At 25.1% G+C, this 15466-nt stretch overlaps 1 protein-coding gene across 1 annotated transcript; it reads right to left on the bottom strand.

Moving 5' to 3' along the window:
• Nucleotides 1-10140: 10140 nt before the first annotated feature.
• Nucleotides 10141-14349, bottom strand: LOC107398978 (serine/threonine-protein phosphatase 6 regulatory ankyrin repeat subunit A). The gene is made up of 2 exons (XM_015984572.2): nt 14229-14349; nt 10141-10941 (listed from the first exon to the last, which is right to left on the bottom strand). The coding sequence occupies exons 1-2, from the start codon at nt 14241-14243 to the stop codon at nt 10303-10305; spliced, it is 654 nt and encodes a 217-aa protein (XP_015840058.2). The 5' UTR covers nt 14244-14349; the 3' UTR covers nt 10141-10302.
• Nucleotides 14350-15466: the final 1117 nt, after the last annotated feature.

The following is a 15466-nucleotide window of genomic DNA, read 5'->3' as shown; positions in this document are numbered from 1 at the left end:
TTATAATTGTATATTAAATAAACAAGTTTTGTAATCATAATACCAGTCTTGGAAGCACGAATTCAGTTTCCAAAAAAGAATTTTTTTAAAGAATGAGTGCTTTTTCTTATACTATTTTTTATAATTTGCTCCCTTTTTGCCGTTTTTAAACAAAAATTGTTATTTTAGTCGATTTTGTGACAATTTTGAAAGTGAAAAATTGATATATAAGTTTTGTTTTATTAAGGTTTTGTAAAAAAGCAAGAGTTTTAATGATAATGGAGGTAATCTTGCTTGAACGCCCCCTGAAACTTGTGAAATTAGCAAAAATACGGTCCCGAAATTGCTTCCTGCCAACCTAAAAATTTTCGTAAAATATTTCGTCAAATAATGACTATAATGACATCGCACTTGATGACGTTGCGTGCTTTAAGATGCCTATTAAAGCATCAACAGGGCGGCATTTTTGCATACTTGTAGCAATCTAATGCAATTTCAGAGGGCAAGGTTGACACGGTTTAATTTAATGTTTAAATCAAATCACTACTCGTACCTACACATGAAATAGTTAGGTACAATATTTTTTGAATGTTTTGAATATCTCAAAAAATTGGTTATTAATGACCACATTAACTTTCTATTTAATTATTATTTTGACTTAATGACATTTTCATGTGCAGCTTTTAAATAGTATTCTTATGAGTCATAGCGATAATTTAAACAAGTTAAATTTTAAAAATGAAACCAACTTTTAATCTTAAACCATTGTTGATAACAAGACTATTCTAGAAAATTGTGGCCACGATATTGTCGTTATCTATCATACCCTGATTTATTTTTCTTTTACGTGGAAACCACAATTTAAATTTGATTTTTTATCTAGTAAACATGTAACTGGAACGGCGAAGACTATTTTGTTACAGTAAAACCTCCCTTAACGGACACTTCTTCACAACTGACATTTTTGTAGGAATGTAAAACCTATATTAAAATGTACATCTCCCATTAGTGGACACCTCTCCATAACGGACAACTAAAAATTTCTCATCGATGTCCGTTGTTGAGAGGTTTTACTGTAGCAACACTAAAATACATCAAACGACAGAACAAAGCTTTATGTACCAGCTTTTAATTACTATTATTATTCAGAATGATAGATTTTTCCATTTTTACATTTAGAAATAATTATGTTTTTATTTTTTTTATTTTGTGAGATTGTTAATAATTTAGAATTTAATTTTTCCCAGAGCCAAATAGGTTATTATTAATGAATGTTTTATGTATATACTTACCACCCTACCCACTTTGTCCCTCTACCCCATTCTGTGTAATACCTTTAAACAATTAGAAAAAATTTTAAAAAAACAATGCTAACAATAATCAAGAAAAATAAATGACTAGAGACAGATTTATTAAATGGTCTAACGCAGACTTAGATTTTAAATCTACAGATGGTTTTAGAAAAGAATCAAAGAAGAATGTAAAGAGAAATCAAGAAAGAGTACAGAAGATAAAAAATATAATGAATGTGTGAACAAATCTAAAGATATGATTTTTAAAGTAATCTGAAAAGAGTCTTTATTTCAGATCAAGGCAAGGCTTTAGAAAAGAATAAAAAAATGTATAGATTATTAAATTAAGGAATAATTTTAAAAAATCGGAACGACACTGTAGAAGATTTTTGTAAAAATGTAAAGTGGAATCTAAAGGAGAATTTGAATGTAATAAAAGAATTTTGAATATAGAAAATAATTCTAAAGAAAAATCAATCTAGAGAAGATTTTATAATTGTATATTAAATAAAAAAGTTTTGTAATCATAATACCAGTCTTGGAAGGACGAATTCAGTTTCCAAAAAAGAATTTTTTGAAAGAATGAGTGCTCTTTCTTATACTATTTTTTATAATTTGCTCCCTTTTTACCGTTTTTAAACAAAAATTGTTATTTTGGTCGATTTTGTGACAATTTTGAAAGTGAAAAATTGATATAAAATTTTTGTGTTATCAAAGTTTTGTAAAAAAAACAAGAGTTTTAATGATAATGGAGGTAATCTTGCTTGAACGCCCCCTGAAACTTGTGAAATTAGCAAAAATACGGTCCCGAAATTGTTTCCTGCCAACCTAAAAATTTTCGTAAAATGTTTCGTCAAATAATGACTATAATGACATCGCACTTGATGACGTTGCCTGCTTTAAGATGCCTATTAAAGCATCAAAATGGCGGCAAATCAAAAAAAAAAGAATTTAAAGATGGCTTTAAAAAATAATGATCTAATTTGGAGTTCAAATTTCAGACAGCTTTAGAAAAGAATCAGAGGAAAATTAAGATAAATCTAAAGAAGAGTACAAAAACACTATCAAAGAATAATAAAGAAAAATAATTACTAAAATAAAATGTAAAAGAATTTTGAAAAGAGTAAGCTGACCAAGTATGAAATCTAATAAAGAATCTGGATAATGTAAAAAAATATAAAAAAATAATGCAGTCTACAAAATATAAAAAAAAATTAGCGACATTTGTTTGTAACAAAACGTAAATGATTAGGTATTAATATATTTTCCAATGACCAAAATACCGTTAATGTTGGTATAAGTTACAGTATGTACATATCGAAAACCTATTTGTAAACGTAACCTAAAACTTCAAAACCCCATTTAATCTCTTTAAGGGGTATTTAGCTATATACAATAACATTGTCACGGAAATTACGTAAGCATGTTAATTTAATATAAATATAAATAATAATTAATATAAATAGAACCCAAAAATTTGTTTTGTAGACCAGATTTTACTAACATTTTTAGAATCAAGAATTAATTACTTATCAGTCAAAAAAAAAGAGTGGAAACACAAATTATGCTTGTTAAGCAATAATAATTAATAGTTCCATAAATATTTCCCGCCAATTTTATTTACGACACATCGATTGCAACTTTTTCTAGATAACAAGTAAAACATTGCATTTAGAGGAGCAAAATTATAAATTATTACAGAACTATTCTATTATTCAATCCTCAAAAATTGATCTGAGCAAAATTTAATTTGTATAAAACGACCAAATCTCATGAACACGTTTAAGTTCAAAAATCAGTTTTGTCCTTGTTAAATAATAATCAACAATTCCATAAATAACTATTTCCCGCCAATTTTATTGACAACACATCGGTTGCATTTTTTTTCATGATAACAAAATAAAACATGGATTTTGCAATACATATAGAAATGAAAAAATAAATATTGTTAATTTCATTTTTGTACAATTCGGTTATCAAACAATATTGAACCAATAAATTTAAAAAATCGGTTTGGAAATGATTTATGTACATATTTTTTAAATTTTGCTTATAATTTCGAAAACAACCCAACGATACAGCGTGGAATTTTTAGGTGGAATAAAATTAACAACGTTTTATGAGAAATCTAAAAACAGCTCAATTTTTGTTTCTTGTTCAAATGGTTTACTACATTTAAGTTTATTCTCTTATCAATTATTGCATTTTTGCATACTTGTAGCAATCTAATGCAATTTCAAAGGTCAAGGTTGACACGGTTTAATTTAATGTTTAAATCAAATCACTACTCGTACCTACACATGAAATAGTTAGGTACAATATTTTTTTAATGTTTTGAATATCTCAAAAAAATTGGTTATGAATGATCACATTAACTTTCTATTTAATTATTATTTTGACTTAATGACATTTTCATGTGCAGCTTTTAAATAGTATTCTTATGAGTCATAGCGATAATTTAAACAAGTTAAATTTTAAAAATGAAACCAACTTTTAATCTTAAACCATTGTTGATAACAAGACTATTCTAGAAAATTGTGGCCATGATATTGTCGTTATCTATCATACCCTGATTTATTTTTCTTTTACGTGCAAACCACAATTTAAATTTGATTTTTTATCTAGTGGTAAAATGATAAACAAAAGGAAGTTTCTGATAAAAACGCAAACAATTTACGAATTTTAGCAAAATTGTCACTAATAAAATCAAACCGCAAAGAAGTGAAACCAAAAAGCCATTTTTCGGGTCTTTATAATTATAAATCAAAAACTAAAACCGAAAAGAATTGTCAGAGTTTTTTTCTACTTTTGAAATTTAAAACTAAGTTCTAATTGTTGACCTTTTTGCTTGACCTGCTCGATTAACGATGAAAATTACGAAGTAAAATCCGTTTGTTTTTCACTATAAGAGATTTTTCACCTAGGTGGTTATTATTTAAAATTTAAAAGTTTTCGCCAATTTTTTACTAAATCTAGAAGTTTAGTCATTTTTGAAATAATTTTGTTGAATTCAAAATTTGAGTTGTGCACAAAATTTCAAAGCCGTAGTTAGATCGGATAATTGAATCAACCTGTATGAGGACCTAAACAAAAAATTTTGCGAAATAGATTAAGTGATATTAGATATACAGACTGAACCAAAAGTAACGCACAAAATTCATATCTTTGTTAATGATCACTTTTTAATAAATCCTCGAACAGGTCGATTTTATTCTTTTACTTACCTAATTTAGAGATTGAAAAGCAAGCTTCCCTATTCCGTAATATTATATATAGAATAAATTTTTTCGTTAAAAATATAAATATTTAACAGCATTTTTGCTTTTCTTAATTCCTAAATTGACTTGATGTGTCCTAATGTCCTAAAGTTGTATTTAACCTTTCTAATTCAAAATAGGATATTTTTTCTATTTTTTTATTAGTATTTAGTTTAAAAACAATGCATATAATTTTTTCGTTTAATAGTATTTTTAGTTTTACATTTAAAGTTTTTTTGTTTTTTAGACTTCTAGTTTTTCTATCTCATAGCTTCTTTATGTGTTTTTAAGTATTTTAGCTTAATTTTACTATTCTTCATGTTCCTAAATTTTTAAGTCATTTGTTGTTTCACTTTCTTATAATTTCAGTTTGCCAATTTCATTATGTTCTTCTTTTACAGTTATATAGTCTCTTAAATTATGACTCTTTGAAAAATCTACAAAACTCTAATCTTACTGGTTTTTTTTGTATTTCACTTTTTAAGTTTTTTAACCTTTCAGTTTCTTAGTGTACTGGATTTTTATTCAGAATGTAGTGTTTTAAATTATTAGTGTTTTTTTTTGTCCTCAGATTTTTAGTAGCTTAGTTTTTTAGAATTTGAATCTGAATATTTTTTATTATCTTTGTTTTTTGCTTTTTTAGTTTCTCAGCGTTAAAATTACTTAGTTTTAAATTTTTAATTTTTCCACTTTGGACTTGGAAATACTCTACTTGTTAAATTAAATTATTTTTTAAGGTTGCACTATTTTTAATTCTGAAGATTCACGAGCCCTTGTCCAGCATTATTTTACTCTGAAATTTTACTTAATAGCATATCAAAATTAGAAATTGTCACTTGTTGAAGCAATTGATCTTGTGAATAAAGTGTATATTTTTGTAAAAAGTCCTCCAGAAATTGTGGACAAAATATTTTAGTGAAAATAAAAATTTTTATTGAATGGAAAAATACTGGCATTGAAGAGATGCCTGAAAAATGAACTCATTTTACAACAGCTAATTTATAACAATATTTAGGTTCATCAATTAATCAACTTCTTTAGATATAGCTTTTTCTTTGTGCAGTAAATAAGTTTTTTACAAAACGTATTTTGTTTTGTTTTTAACTTATGAAAAAAGTTAGTATTGTTGGGGGAAAAAATAATAAAAACAAAAACACATATTTTAAATGATTTTATTGATTAAATAAAAAGGTTTAAGAAAATATAAATTCTTAGACCGTACAACTGTAGTTTATACGTATAATAAATGTTTATTTTTATTTTTACTATTATTACTATTACTATTATTATTATTACTATTATTATTATTATTATTATTATTATTATTATTATTATTATTATTATTATTATTATAACTTAGATCACTTCTTTTTTTTTGTTTTAAAGTATTTCAGCTTAGTTTTACTATTGTTCATGTTCAGTTCCTAAATTTTTAAGTTATTTGTTGTTTCACTTTCTCATAATTTCAGTTTTCCAATTTCTTTATGTTCTTCTTTCACAGTTATATAGTGTTTTAATTTATGACTCTTTCAAACATCTACAAAACTCTAATCTTACTGTTTTTTTTTGTATTTCACTTTTTAAGTTTTTTAGCCTTTCAGTTTCTTAGTGTACTAGATTTTTATTCAGAATGTAGTGTTTTAAATTATTAGTGTCTTTTTGGTCTTCAGATTTTTAGTAGCTTAGTTTTTTAGAATTTGAATCTGAATATTTTTTATTATCTTTCTTTTTTGCTTTTTTAGTTTCTCAGCGTTAAAATTACTTAGTTTTAAATTTTTTATTTTTCCACTTTGCACTTGGAAATACTCTACTTGTTAAATTAAATTATTTTTTAAGGTTGCATTATTTTTAATACTGAAAATTCACGAGCCCTTGTCCAGCAACATTTTACTCTGAAATTTTAGTTAATAACATATTAAAATTAGAAATTGTCACTTGTTGAAGCAATTGAACTTGTGAATAAAGTGTATATTTTTGTAAAAAGTTCTCCAGAAATTGTGGACAAAATATTTTAGTGAAAATAAAAATATTTATTGAATGGAAAAATACTGGCATTGAAGAGATGCCTGAAAAATGAACTCATTTTACAACAGCTAATTTATAACAATATTTAGGTTCATCAATTAATCAACTTCTTTAGATATAGCTTTTTATTTGTGCAGTAAAGAAATTTTTTACAAATCGTATTTTGTTTTGTTTTTAACTTATGAAAAAAGTTAGTATTGTTGGGGGAAAAAATAATAAAAACAAAAACACATATTTTAAATGATTTTATTGATTAAATAAAAAGGTTTAAGAAAATATAAATTCTTAGACCGTACAACTGTAGTTTATATAATATATGTTTATTTTTATTTTTATTATTATTATTATTATTATTATTATTATTATTATTATTATTATTGTTATTATTATTATTATAACTTAGATCACTCCTTTTTTTGTTTTTAAGTATTTCAGCTTAGTTATACTATTATTCATGTTCAGTTCCTAAATTTTTAAGTTATTTGTTGTTTCACTTTCTTATAATTTCAGTTTTCCAATTTCTTTATGTTCTTCTTTTACAGTTATATAGTGTTTTAAATTATGACTCTTTCAAAAATCTACAAAACTCTAATCTTACTGTTTTTTTTGTATTTCACTTTTTAAGTTTTTTAGCCTTTCAGTTTCTTAGTGTACTAGATTTTTATTCAGAATGTAGTGTTTTAAATTATTAGTGTCTTTTTTGTTCTCAGATTTTTAGTAGCTTAGTTTTTTAGAATTTGAATCTGAATATTTTTTATTATCTTTGTTTTTTGCTTTTTTAGTTTCTCAGCGTTAAATTTACTTAGTTTTAAATTTTTAATTTTTCCACTTTGCACTTGGAAATACTCTACTTGTTAAATTAAATTATTTTTTAAGGTCGCACTATTTTTAATACTGAAGATTCACGAGCCCTTGTCCAGCAACATTTTACTCTGAAATTTTAGTTAATAGCATATTAAAATTTGAAATTGTCACTTGTTGAAGCAATTGAACTTGTGAATAAAGTATACATTTTTGTAAAAAGTTCTCCAGAAATTGTGGACAAAATATTTAGTGCCAAAGTATACAAAAAAATCTCCTGAAAATAAAAATATTTATTGAATGGAAAAATACTGGTATTGAAGAGATGCCTGAAAAATGAACTCATTTTACAACAGCTAATTTATAACAAGATTTAGGTTCATCAATTAATCAACTTCTTTAGATATAGCTTTTTCTTTGTGCAGTAAAGAAGTTTTTTACATAACGTATTTTGTTTTGTTTTTAACTTATGAAAAAAGTTAGTATTGTTGGGGGAAAAATAATAAAAACAAAAACACATATTTTAAATCATTTTATTGATTAAATAAAAAGGTTTAAGAAAATATAAATTCTAAGACCGGACAACTGTAGTTTATATACTAAATGTTTATTTTTACTATTATTACTATTATTATTATTATTATTATTATTATTATTATTATTATTATTATTATTATTATTATTATTATTATTATTATTTTATTGGTATTATAACTTAGATCACTCCTTTTTTTGTTTTTTAGACTTCTTTCTATTTCATAGTTTCTTTTTTGGTTTTTAAGTATTTCAGCTTAGTTTTACTATTGTTCATGTTCAGTTCCTAAATTTTTAAGTTATTTGTTGTTTCACTTTCTTATAATTTCAGTTTTCCAATTTCTTTATGTTCTTCTTTTACAGTTATATAGTGTTTTAATTTATGACTCTTTGAAAAATCTACAAAACTCTAATCTGTTTTTTTTTTGTATTTCACTTTTTAAGTTTTTTAGCCTTTCATTTTCTTAGTGTACTAGATTTTTATTCAAATTTAGTGTTTTAAATTATTAGTGTCTTTTTTGTCCTCAGATTTTTAGTAGCTTTGTTTTTTAGAATTAGAATCTGAATATTTTTATTATCTTTGTTTTTTGCTTTTTTCGTTTCTCAGCGTTAAAATTACTTAGTTTTAAATTTTTAATTTTTCCACTTTGCACTTGGAAATATTCTACTTGTTAAATTAAATTATTTTTTAATGTTGCACTATTTTTAATTCTGAAGATTCACGAGCCCTTGTCCAGCAACATTTTACTCTGATATTTTAGTTAATAGCATATCAAAATTAGAAATTGTCTTTTGTTGAAGCAATTGAACTTGTGAATAAAGTGTATATTTTTGTAAAAAGTTCTCCAGAAATTGTGGACAAAATATTTTAGTGAAAATAAAAATATTTATTGAATGGAAAAATACTGGCATTGAAGAGATGCCTGAAAAATGAAATCATTTTACAACAGCTAATTTACAACAATATTTAGGTTCAACAATTAATCAACTTCTTTAGATATAGCTTTTTCTTTGTGCAGTAAAGAAGTTTTTTACAAAACGTATTTTGTTTTGTTTTTAACTTATGAAAAAAGTTAGTATTGTTGGGGGAAAAAATAATAAAAACAAAAACACATATCTTAAATCATTTTATTGATTGAATAAAAAGGTGTAAGAAAATATAAATTCTTAGACCGTACAATGCAGTTTATATAATAAATGTTTATTTTTATTTTTACTATTATTATTATTATTATTATTATTATTATTATTATTATTATTATTATTTATTATTATTATTATTATTATTTATTATTATTATTATAACTTAGATCACACTTTTTTTGTTTTTTAGACTTCTATTCTTTCTATCTCGTAGTTTCATTTTTCGTTTTTAAGTATTTCAGCTAAGTTTTACTATTGTTCATGTTCAGTTCCTAAATTTTTAAGTTATTTGTTGTTTCACTTTCTTATAATTTCAGTTTTCCGTTCTTCTTTTGCTGTTATGTAGTGTTTTTAATTTATGACTCTTTCAAGAATCTACAAAACTTTAATCTTACTGTTTTTTTGTATTTCACTTTTTAAGTTTTTATCCTTTAAGTCTCTTAGTGTACTGGATTTTTATTCAGAATGTAGTGTTTTAAATTATTAGTGTCTTTTTTGTCCTCAGATTTTTAGTAGCTTAGTTTTTTAGAATTTGAATCTGAATATTTTTTATTACCTTTATGCTTTTTCAGTTTCTCAGCGTTAAAATTACTTAGTTTTAAATTTTTAATTTTTCCACTTTGGACTTGGAAATACTCTACTTGTTAAATTAAATTATTTTTTAAGGTTGCATTATTTTTAATTCTGAAGATTCACGAGCCCTTGTCCAGCATTATTTTACTCTGAAATTTTAGTTAATAGCATATCAAAATTAGAAATTGTCTTTTGTTGAAGCAATTGAACTTGTGAATAAAGTGTACATTTTTGTAAAAAGTTCTCCAGAAATTGTGGACAAAATATTTAGTGCCAAAGTATACAAAAAAATCTCCTGAAAATAAAAATATTTATTGAATGGAAAAATACTGGATTGAAGAGATGCCTAAAAAATGAACTCATTTTACAACAGCTAATTTATAACAATATTTAGGTTCATCAATTAATCAACTTCTTTAGATATAGCTTTTTCTTTGTGCAGTAAATAAGTTTTTTACAAAACGTATTTTGTTTTGTTTTTAACTTATGAAAAAAGTTAGTATTGTTGGGGGAAAAATAATAAAAACAAAAACACATATTTTAAATCATTTTATTGATTGAATAAAAAGGTGTAAGAAAATATAAATTCTTAGACCCTACAATGCAGTTTATATAATAAATGTTTATTTTTATTTTTACTATTATTATTATTATTATTATTATTATTATTATTATTATTATTATTATTATAACTTAGATCACTCCTTTTTAATCATTAACATATTGTATTGCTCAATTTTTTTAGCCAAATAATCAGCAACCTTTAACTCAGAATTCTTCAAAGCGATAACCAATGCATTATTTCCGAAATTATCAATTGCCCCAAGATCTGCCCCATTTTCAATCAACAACTGCACCACAAACAAGTGCCCATTTCTGGCCGCTGCATGAAGTGGAGTATATCCATTTATGTTTTTGTGATTGAGATCAGCTTGAAGTCTGATCAAATCAACCACCATTCTCAAATTTCCCGTCCAGGAAGCGGAAATGAGCGGCGAAAATCCCTCGTTGTTCTCAATGTGAAAATCGGCTCCTTTTGATAGCAAAAAACGAGCGATTTTGTTGTGCTTTTCCCAGATGGCACCGTTCAAAGGAGTGAATCCTTTGGAGGTTTGGGCATTTATATCTGCTCCGTGTTCGATTAAAAATTTGACAATTTCGAAGTGTCCGTTCCAGGAGCTGCTGTGCAAGGCTGTGTAATCGCCCACGCTGGTGGAGTTGACGTCAGCACCTTCTGCTGTCAGTTTTTCCACTCCGGTTAAATCGCCGGAAAATGCGTAGCCATTAAGCTCAGTGAAACCACAAAGGTTGCGAGCGTTTATGTCATAATCGGGTTCCTAGATTAAATTAATTTGAGTTAATTAAAGTACTTATAGTGGAAACTATTTGCCTATTTTTATTTGTAATGGAGAACTTTTAATGTTAAATAATGTGTTTTTTCTAATTTTTAGTTTTACTTAGTAGACTTTACAAAGAATAAATATGAATTAATAAAAAATATTCTCTAAAGAGAAAAAAGTTTATACATATTTTTTATGTCAAGATGCAAATATTGAATTCATTAATATAATTATAAAAGAGGTAAAGATTTCTGGGTACAGTCTATAAAATAATTTAAATAAGAGTCCGAATTTTGGATCTACAAACTGCTTTAAAAAAGAACTAAAGAAGAATTTTAACAAAAATCTAGAGAAGAGAATTAAAGAGAATTTAGAGAATGCGGAAAAAAAGTAGAATAATTGTATATAAAATAATTTCGAGTAGAGTCTAGAGAAAAATGTAACGAAGCAACTGGAAAATAATTAATAAAAGAAACTAAAATGATTGAAAATAGAATCCTGATTTCAGGTCTAGAAACAGCTTTAAGAAAGAATCAGAATAATTTAGGAAAAAACACAGAAACATTGCTAAAAAATAAAACAAAAAAAAAACAATTACAGAAGAATTTTGAAAACACGCAGAGTGAAATCTAAAAAAAATGTAGAATGTAAAAATGTTTATAAAACAAAATACAGTCTACAAAATAATTCTAAAGAAGAGTCACAATTTCAGATCTAGACTTGGTTTTAGAAAAAGAGTCAAAGAAGAAAAATCTAGACAAGAACACCAGAACAAGAAGAATTTTCAAAAGACGTAAAAGAATTTGAATAATGTCGGAAAGATGTTAACGAATTGTTTATAAAAGATTTAAAGAATTTTAAATAGACTCTAAAGAAGCATTTGGTGGAGAAGAACTTACAAAAAAATCTTAAGATGAATTTATGAAATGGTTTAAAAAACCGCCGATTTCAGAAACAATTAAAAAAAGAATCAAAGAAATAATGACGAAAAATAATCAAGAAAAATAAATTCTAAAATAATTAAGGCCAAAGGGGATAAAAACAAGTTACTTATTTTTTTAATCCAAAAAATCTTAAGATGAATTTATGAAATGGTCTAAAAAACGCCGATTTCAGAAACGATAAAAAAAAGAATCAACGAAATAATGACGAAAAATAATCAAGAAAAATAAATTCTAAATTAATTAAGCCCAAAGGGGAAAAAGACAAATTACTTATTGTTTTAATCCAAAAAATCTTAAGCTGAATTTATGAAATGGTTTAAAAAAACGCCGATTTCAGAATCGATTAAAAAAAGAATCAAAGAAATAATGACGAAAAATAATCAAAAAAAAAATAAATTTTAAAACAATTAAGCCCAAAGGGGCCAAAGACAAATTACTTTTTTTTTTAATCCAAAAAATCTTAAGATGAATTTATGAAATGGTCTAAAAAACGCCGATTTCAGAAACGATTAAAAAAAGAATCAACGAAATAATGACGAAAAATAATCAAGAAAAATAAATTCTAAAATAATTAAGCCCAAAGGGGAAAAAGACAAATTACTTATTTTTTTAATCCAAAAAAATCTAAAGATGAATTTATGAAATGGTCTAAAAAACACCGATTTCAGAAACGATTAAAAAAGAATCAAAGAAATAATGACGAAAAATAATCAAGAAAAATAAATTCTAAAATAATTAAGCCCAAAGGGGATAAAGACAAATTACTTATTTTTTTAATCCAAAAAATCTTAAGATGAATTTATGAAATGGTCTAAAAAACGCCGATTTCAGAAACGATTAAAAAAAGAATCAACGAAATAATGACGAAAAATAATCAAGAAAAATAAATTTTAAAATAATTAAGCCCAAAGGGGCCAAAGACAAATTACTTTTTTTTTAATCCAAAAAATCTTAAGATGAATTTATGAAATGGTCTAAAAAACGCCGATTTCAGAAACGATTAAAAAAAATCAACGAAATAATGACGAAAAATAATCAAGAAAAATAAATTCTAAAATAATTAAGCCCAAAGGGGAAAAAGACAAATTACTTATTTTTTTAATCCAAAAAATCTAAAGATGAATTTATGAAATGGTCTAAAAAACGCCGATTTCAGAAACGATTAAAAAAAGAATCAACGAAATAATGACGAAAAATAATCAAGAAAAATAAATTCTAAAATAATTAAGGCCAAAGGGGATAAAGACAAATTACTTATTTTTTTAATCCAACAACAGCAAAATACGGATAAAATATAAAAATTGAAAAATGTAATTTTTGGGTTTTGAATTAAGGTTTTTTCAGTTCGGTTTATTTAATTAAGAAACTCAAAAATATGTTTAAACGCTGAAAGATAGTAGAAATATATTATTAACAAAAGTAACATAAGTTATATTTTTCGGTATTTTTGAGGCGTATTTTGGAAAGATCTTACAAAATAATTGAGTTTCAGGTTTAAAAACGAACTGAAAAAGCTAAAATAGCACCTATTTAAGAATGTTTGAGTAACTTTTCGATCAGTTTTTAACAAATTTTATTGAAATAATTGCATTTCTAGCTAAAAACGTACACAAAAAAAATTAAAAAAGCAAATTTTGGATTCCAATTGGTAATTTTTCAATCTTTTTCAGCGAAACCTCAAGAAAAAACTGTGATTTTAGTTCTAAAACGTGCACTACGTAGACCAAAATATTCGTATAATAATAAATCTCTGGTTAAAAGTTGGTTAAAGTAATCTGAGTTTTACACATTTTTTTTATAAAAAAACTGTTTCAAATTTCGAAAAACGCAGAATTAGTTATTTTTAATTGGTATTAGGTATTAATTATTTAATTTTTAATTTTTTTAAAAATTCTAAAAAAATAAAATTTTAAAGTACATATTTAATATCAAACGCTAAATTTCGTATAACTATTATTTTTGGACATGTAACTAAAATATACTTTTTAGTAAACTCACCTTGTCTATAACACTGAATTATTGTATGTTTTTCTGCAAAAAAATGTGTGGCCTTTTGTATTAAAAATCACTGAAAATACATATAATTGATAACAATTGATTACAATTGGTAACAATAATAACAACATTGATAACAATGATAACAGACCAATTTAGTTTTTTCTCTGAATAGGCAAAATACAGGCAAACAAAAAATTTTTAGTTTTTCAAATTACATGAATAAAATACGAAATTAATACAAAATATTCTTGTAAAAATGTTGTTGTGACTTAGTTCTGATGCCGAAAAAGGTCCCCATGAATAAATAAATCTAACTTAAAATAAGAGAAAAGTTACACTTACTAGAATGTCAGTCATTTTCTTGCTAACTATTTGTTTCAGATCGCGAATCAAACTAAGTCAGATTAATCAGAACGTAGGATTTATTTGCTGATTAAGTCGCGTCTGCGCAGTGTGAAGGTAACTGTGGAGGGGGTTAATGCATTGTTTTCAAGGTCGTTGTGCAATAAATTGCAATTCCAAAAATGAAGGAAATTTTAAGGTAGGTCGAATAAGAGCCATGGAGCAAAAAAACAATCTAGAACAATTTGTCATTTTTAATAGAAAAATTTGAATTCTATTGAAGAGTACGAAACCCTAAAAAAAATATTAGATGATACCTCGATACGTAATATTTTTTTAGATTTTTGGAAATAATTAATTTGCTTCTTGTTTTCAATTTGAATTTATTTAATAATGTCAATATCTTCGGAAGAGTTGCTTGACAAAAATTAGTCATCTGATACTAAGCTTATGATACAGAAAATTTAAAAATAAACAAAAATAAAAAAATACAGAGTGATTTAAAAAACAATGACGAAAAATAGCCTAAGAGTCGGTTTATAGAAAGCTTTATTTAATTTTAAAATGTAATACCTAGTTAAAAGTTAACAGCAAATAGACCAACCAAATTGTTCTAATTTGGCCACGTGATCAGTTAATCACAGATTTAATGGCGCATAAATAAATGTATCTTTTCACATTTTATTATTTTGCTCGATAATGATACACTTTACAAAAAATGTGCAAGAGTATTCTTATAAATAATACTTATACTCATATACAGGGTGAGTCATTGATACGGGGTGCTCGATTGCACCTACACTGTCAAAGATATTGAAATGAATCAAATGGCACTGCAAATGGGAAGTCAAATTGCACGTTCTAAAATTATTTTGCTCTATACAGGTTAGAGTGCAGCCGTTAACAGAGTTTTTTTTAATGGCACTCCTTGTATATTTGTACATATTAAATTTTGCACGTTTTTAGGCTTTATAAATAAGTTTAGTTTATGCAATTTGCTTTAACCATTCAGAAGTTATTTAATTTTTTCTACAATTAGGCATTTCTTGGAAGCAGCTGCGTACGTATTAGCCACCAGCAAGATATTTTCAGTTATATAGAAAAAACTTAACTTTAAGTATCTAACAAAAAAATATGTGTGTTTGCTATTTAGGCAGAGAAGCATTTGTCTGTATTTTACGTTTTGGGTCTATTCTTGTTAACAAGCTTTACAAAAAAGTCCTACATAAAGTTTTGTA

Source organism: Tribolium castaneum, chromosome 2 (assembly GCF_031307605.1).
Source record: "Tribolium castaneum strain GA2 chromosome 2, icTriCast1.1, whole genome shotgun sequence".
Lineage (NCBI taxonomy): Eukaryota > Metazoa > Arthropoda > Insecta > Coleoptera > Tenebrionidae > Tribolium > Tribolium castaneum.
Note: the sequence above shows the minus strand (reverse complement) of the source record. Positions and strands in the feature narration are given on the sequence as shown.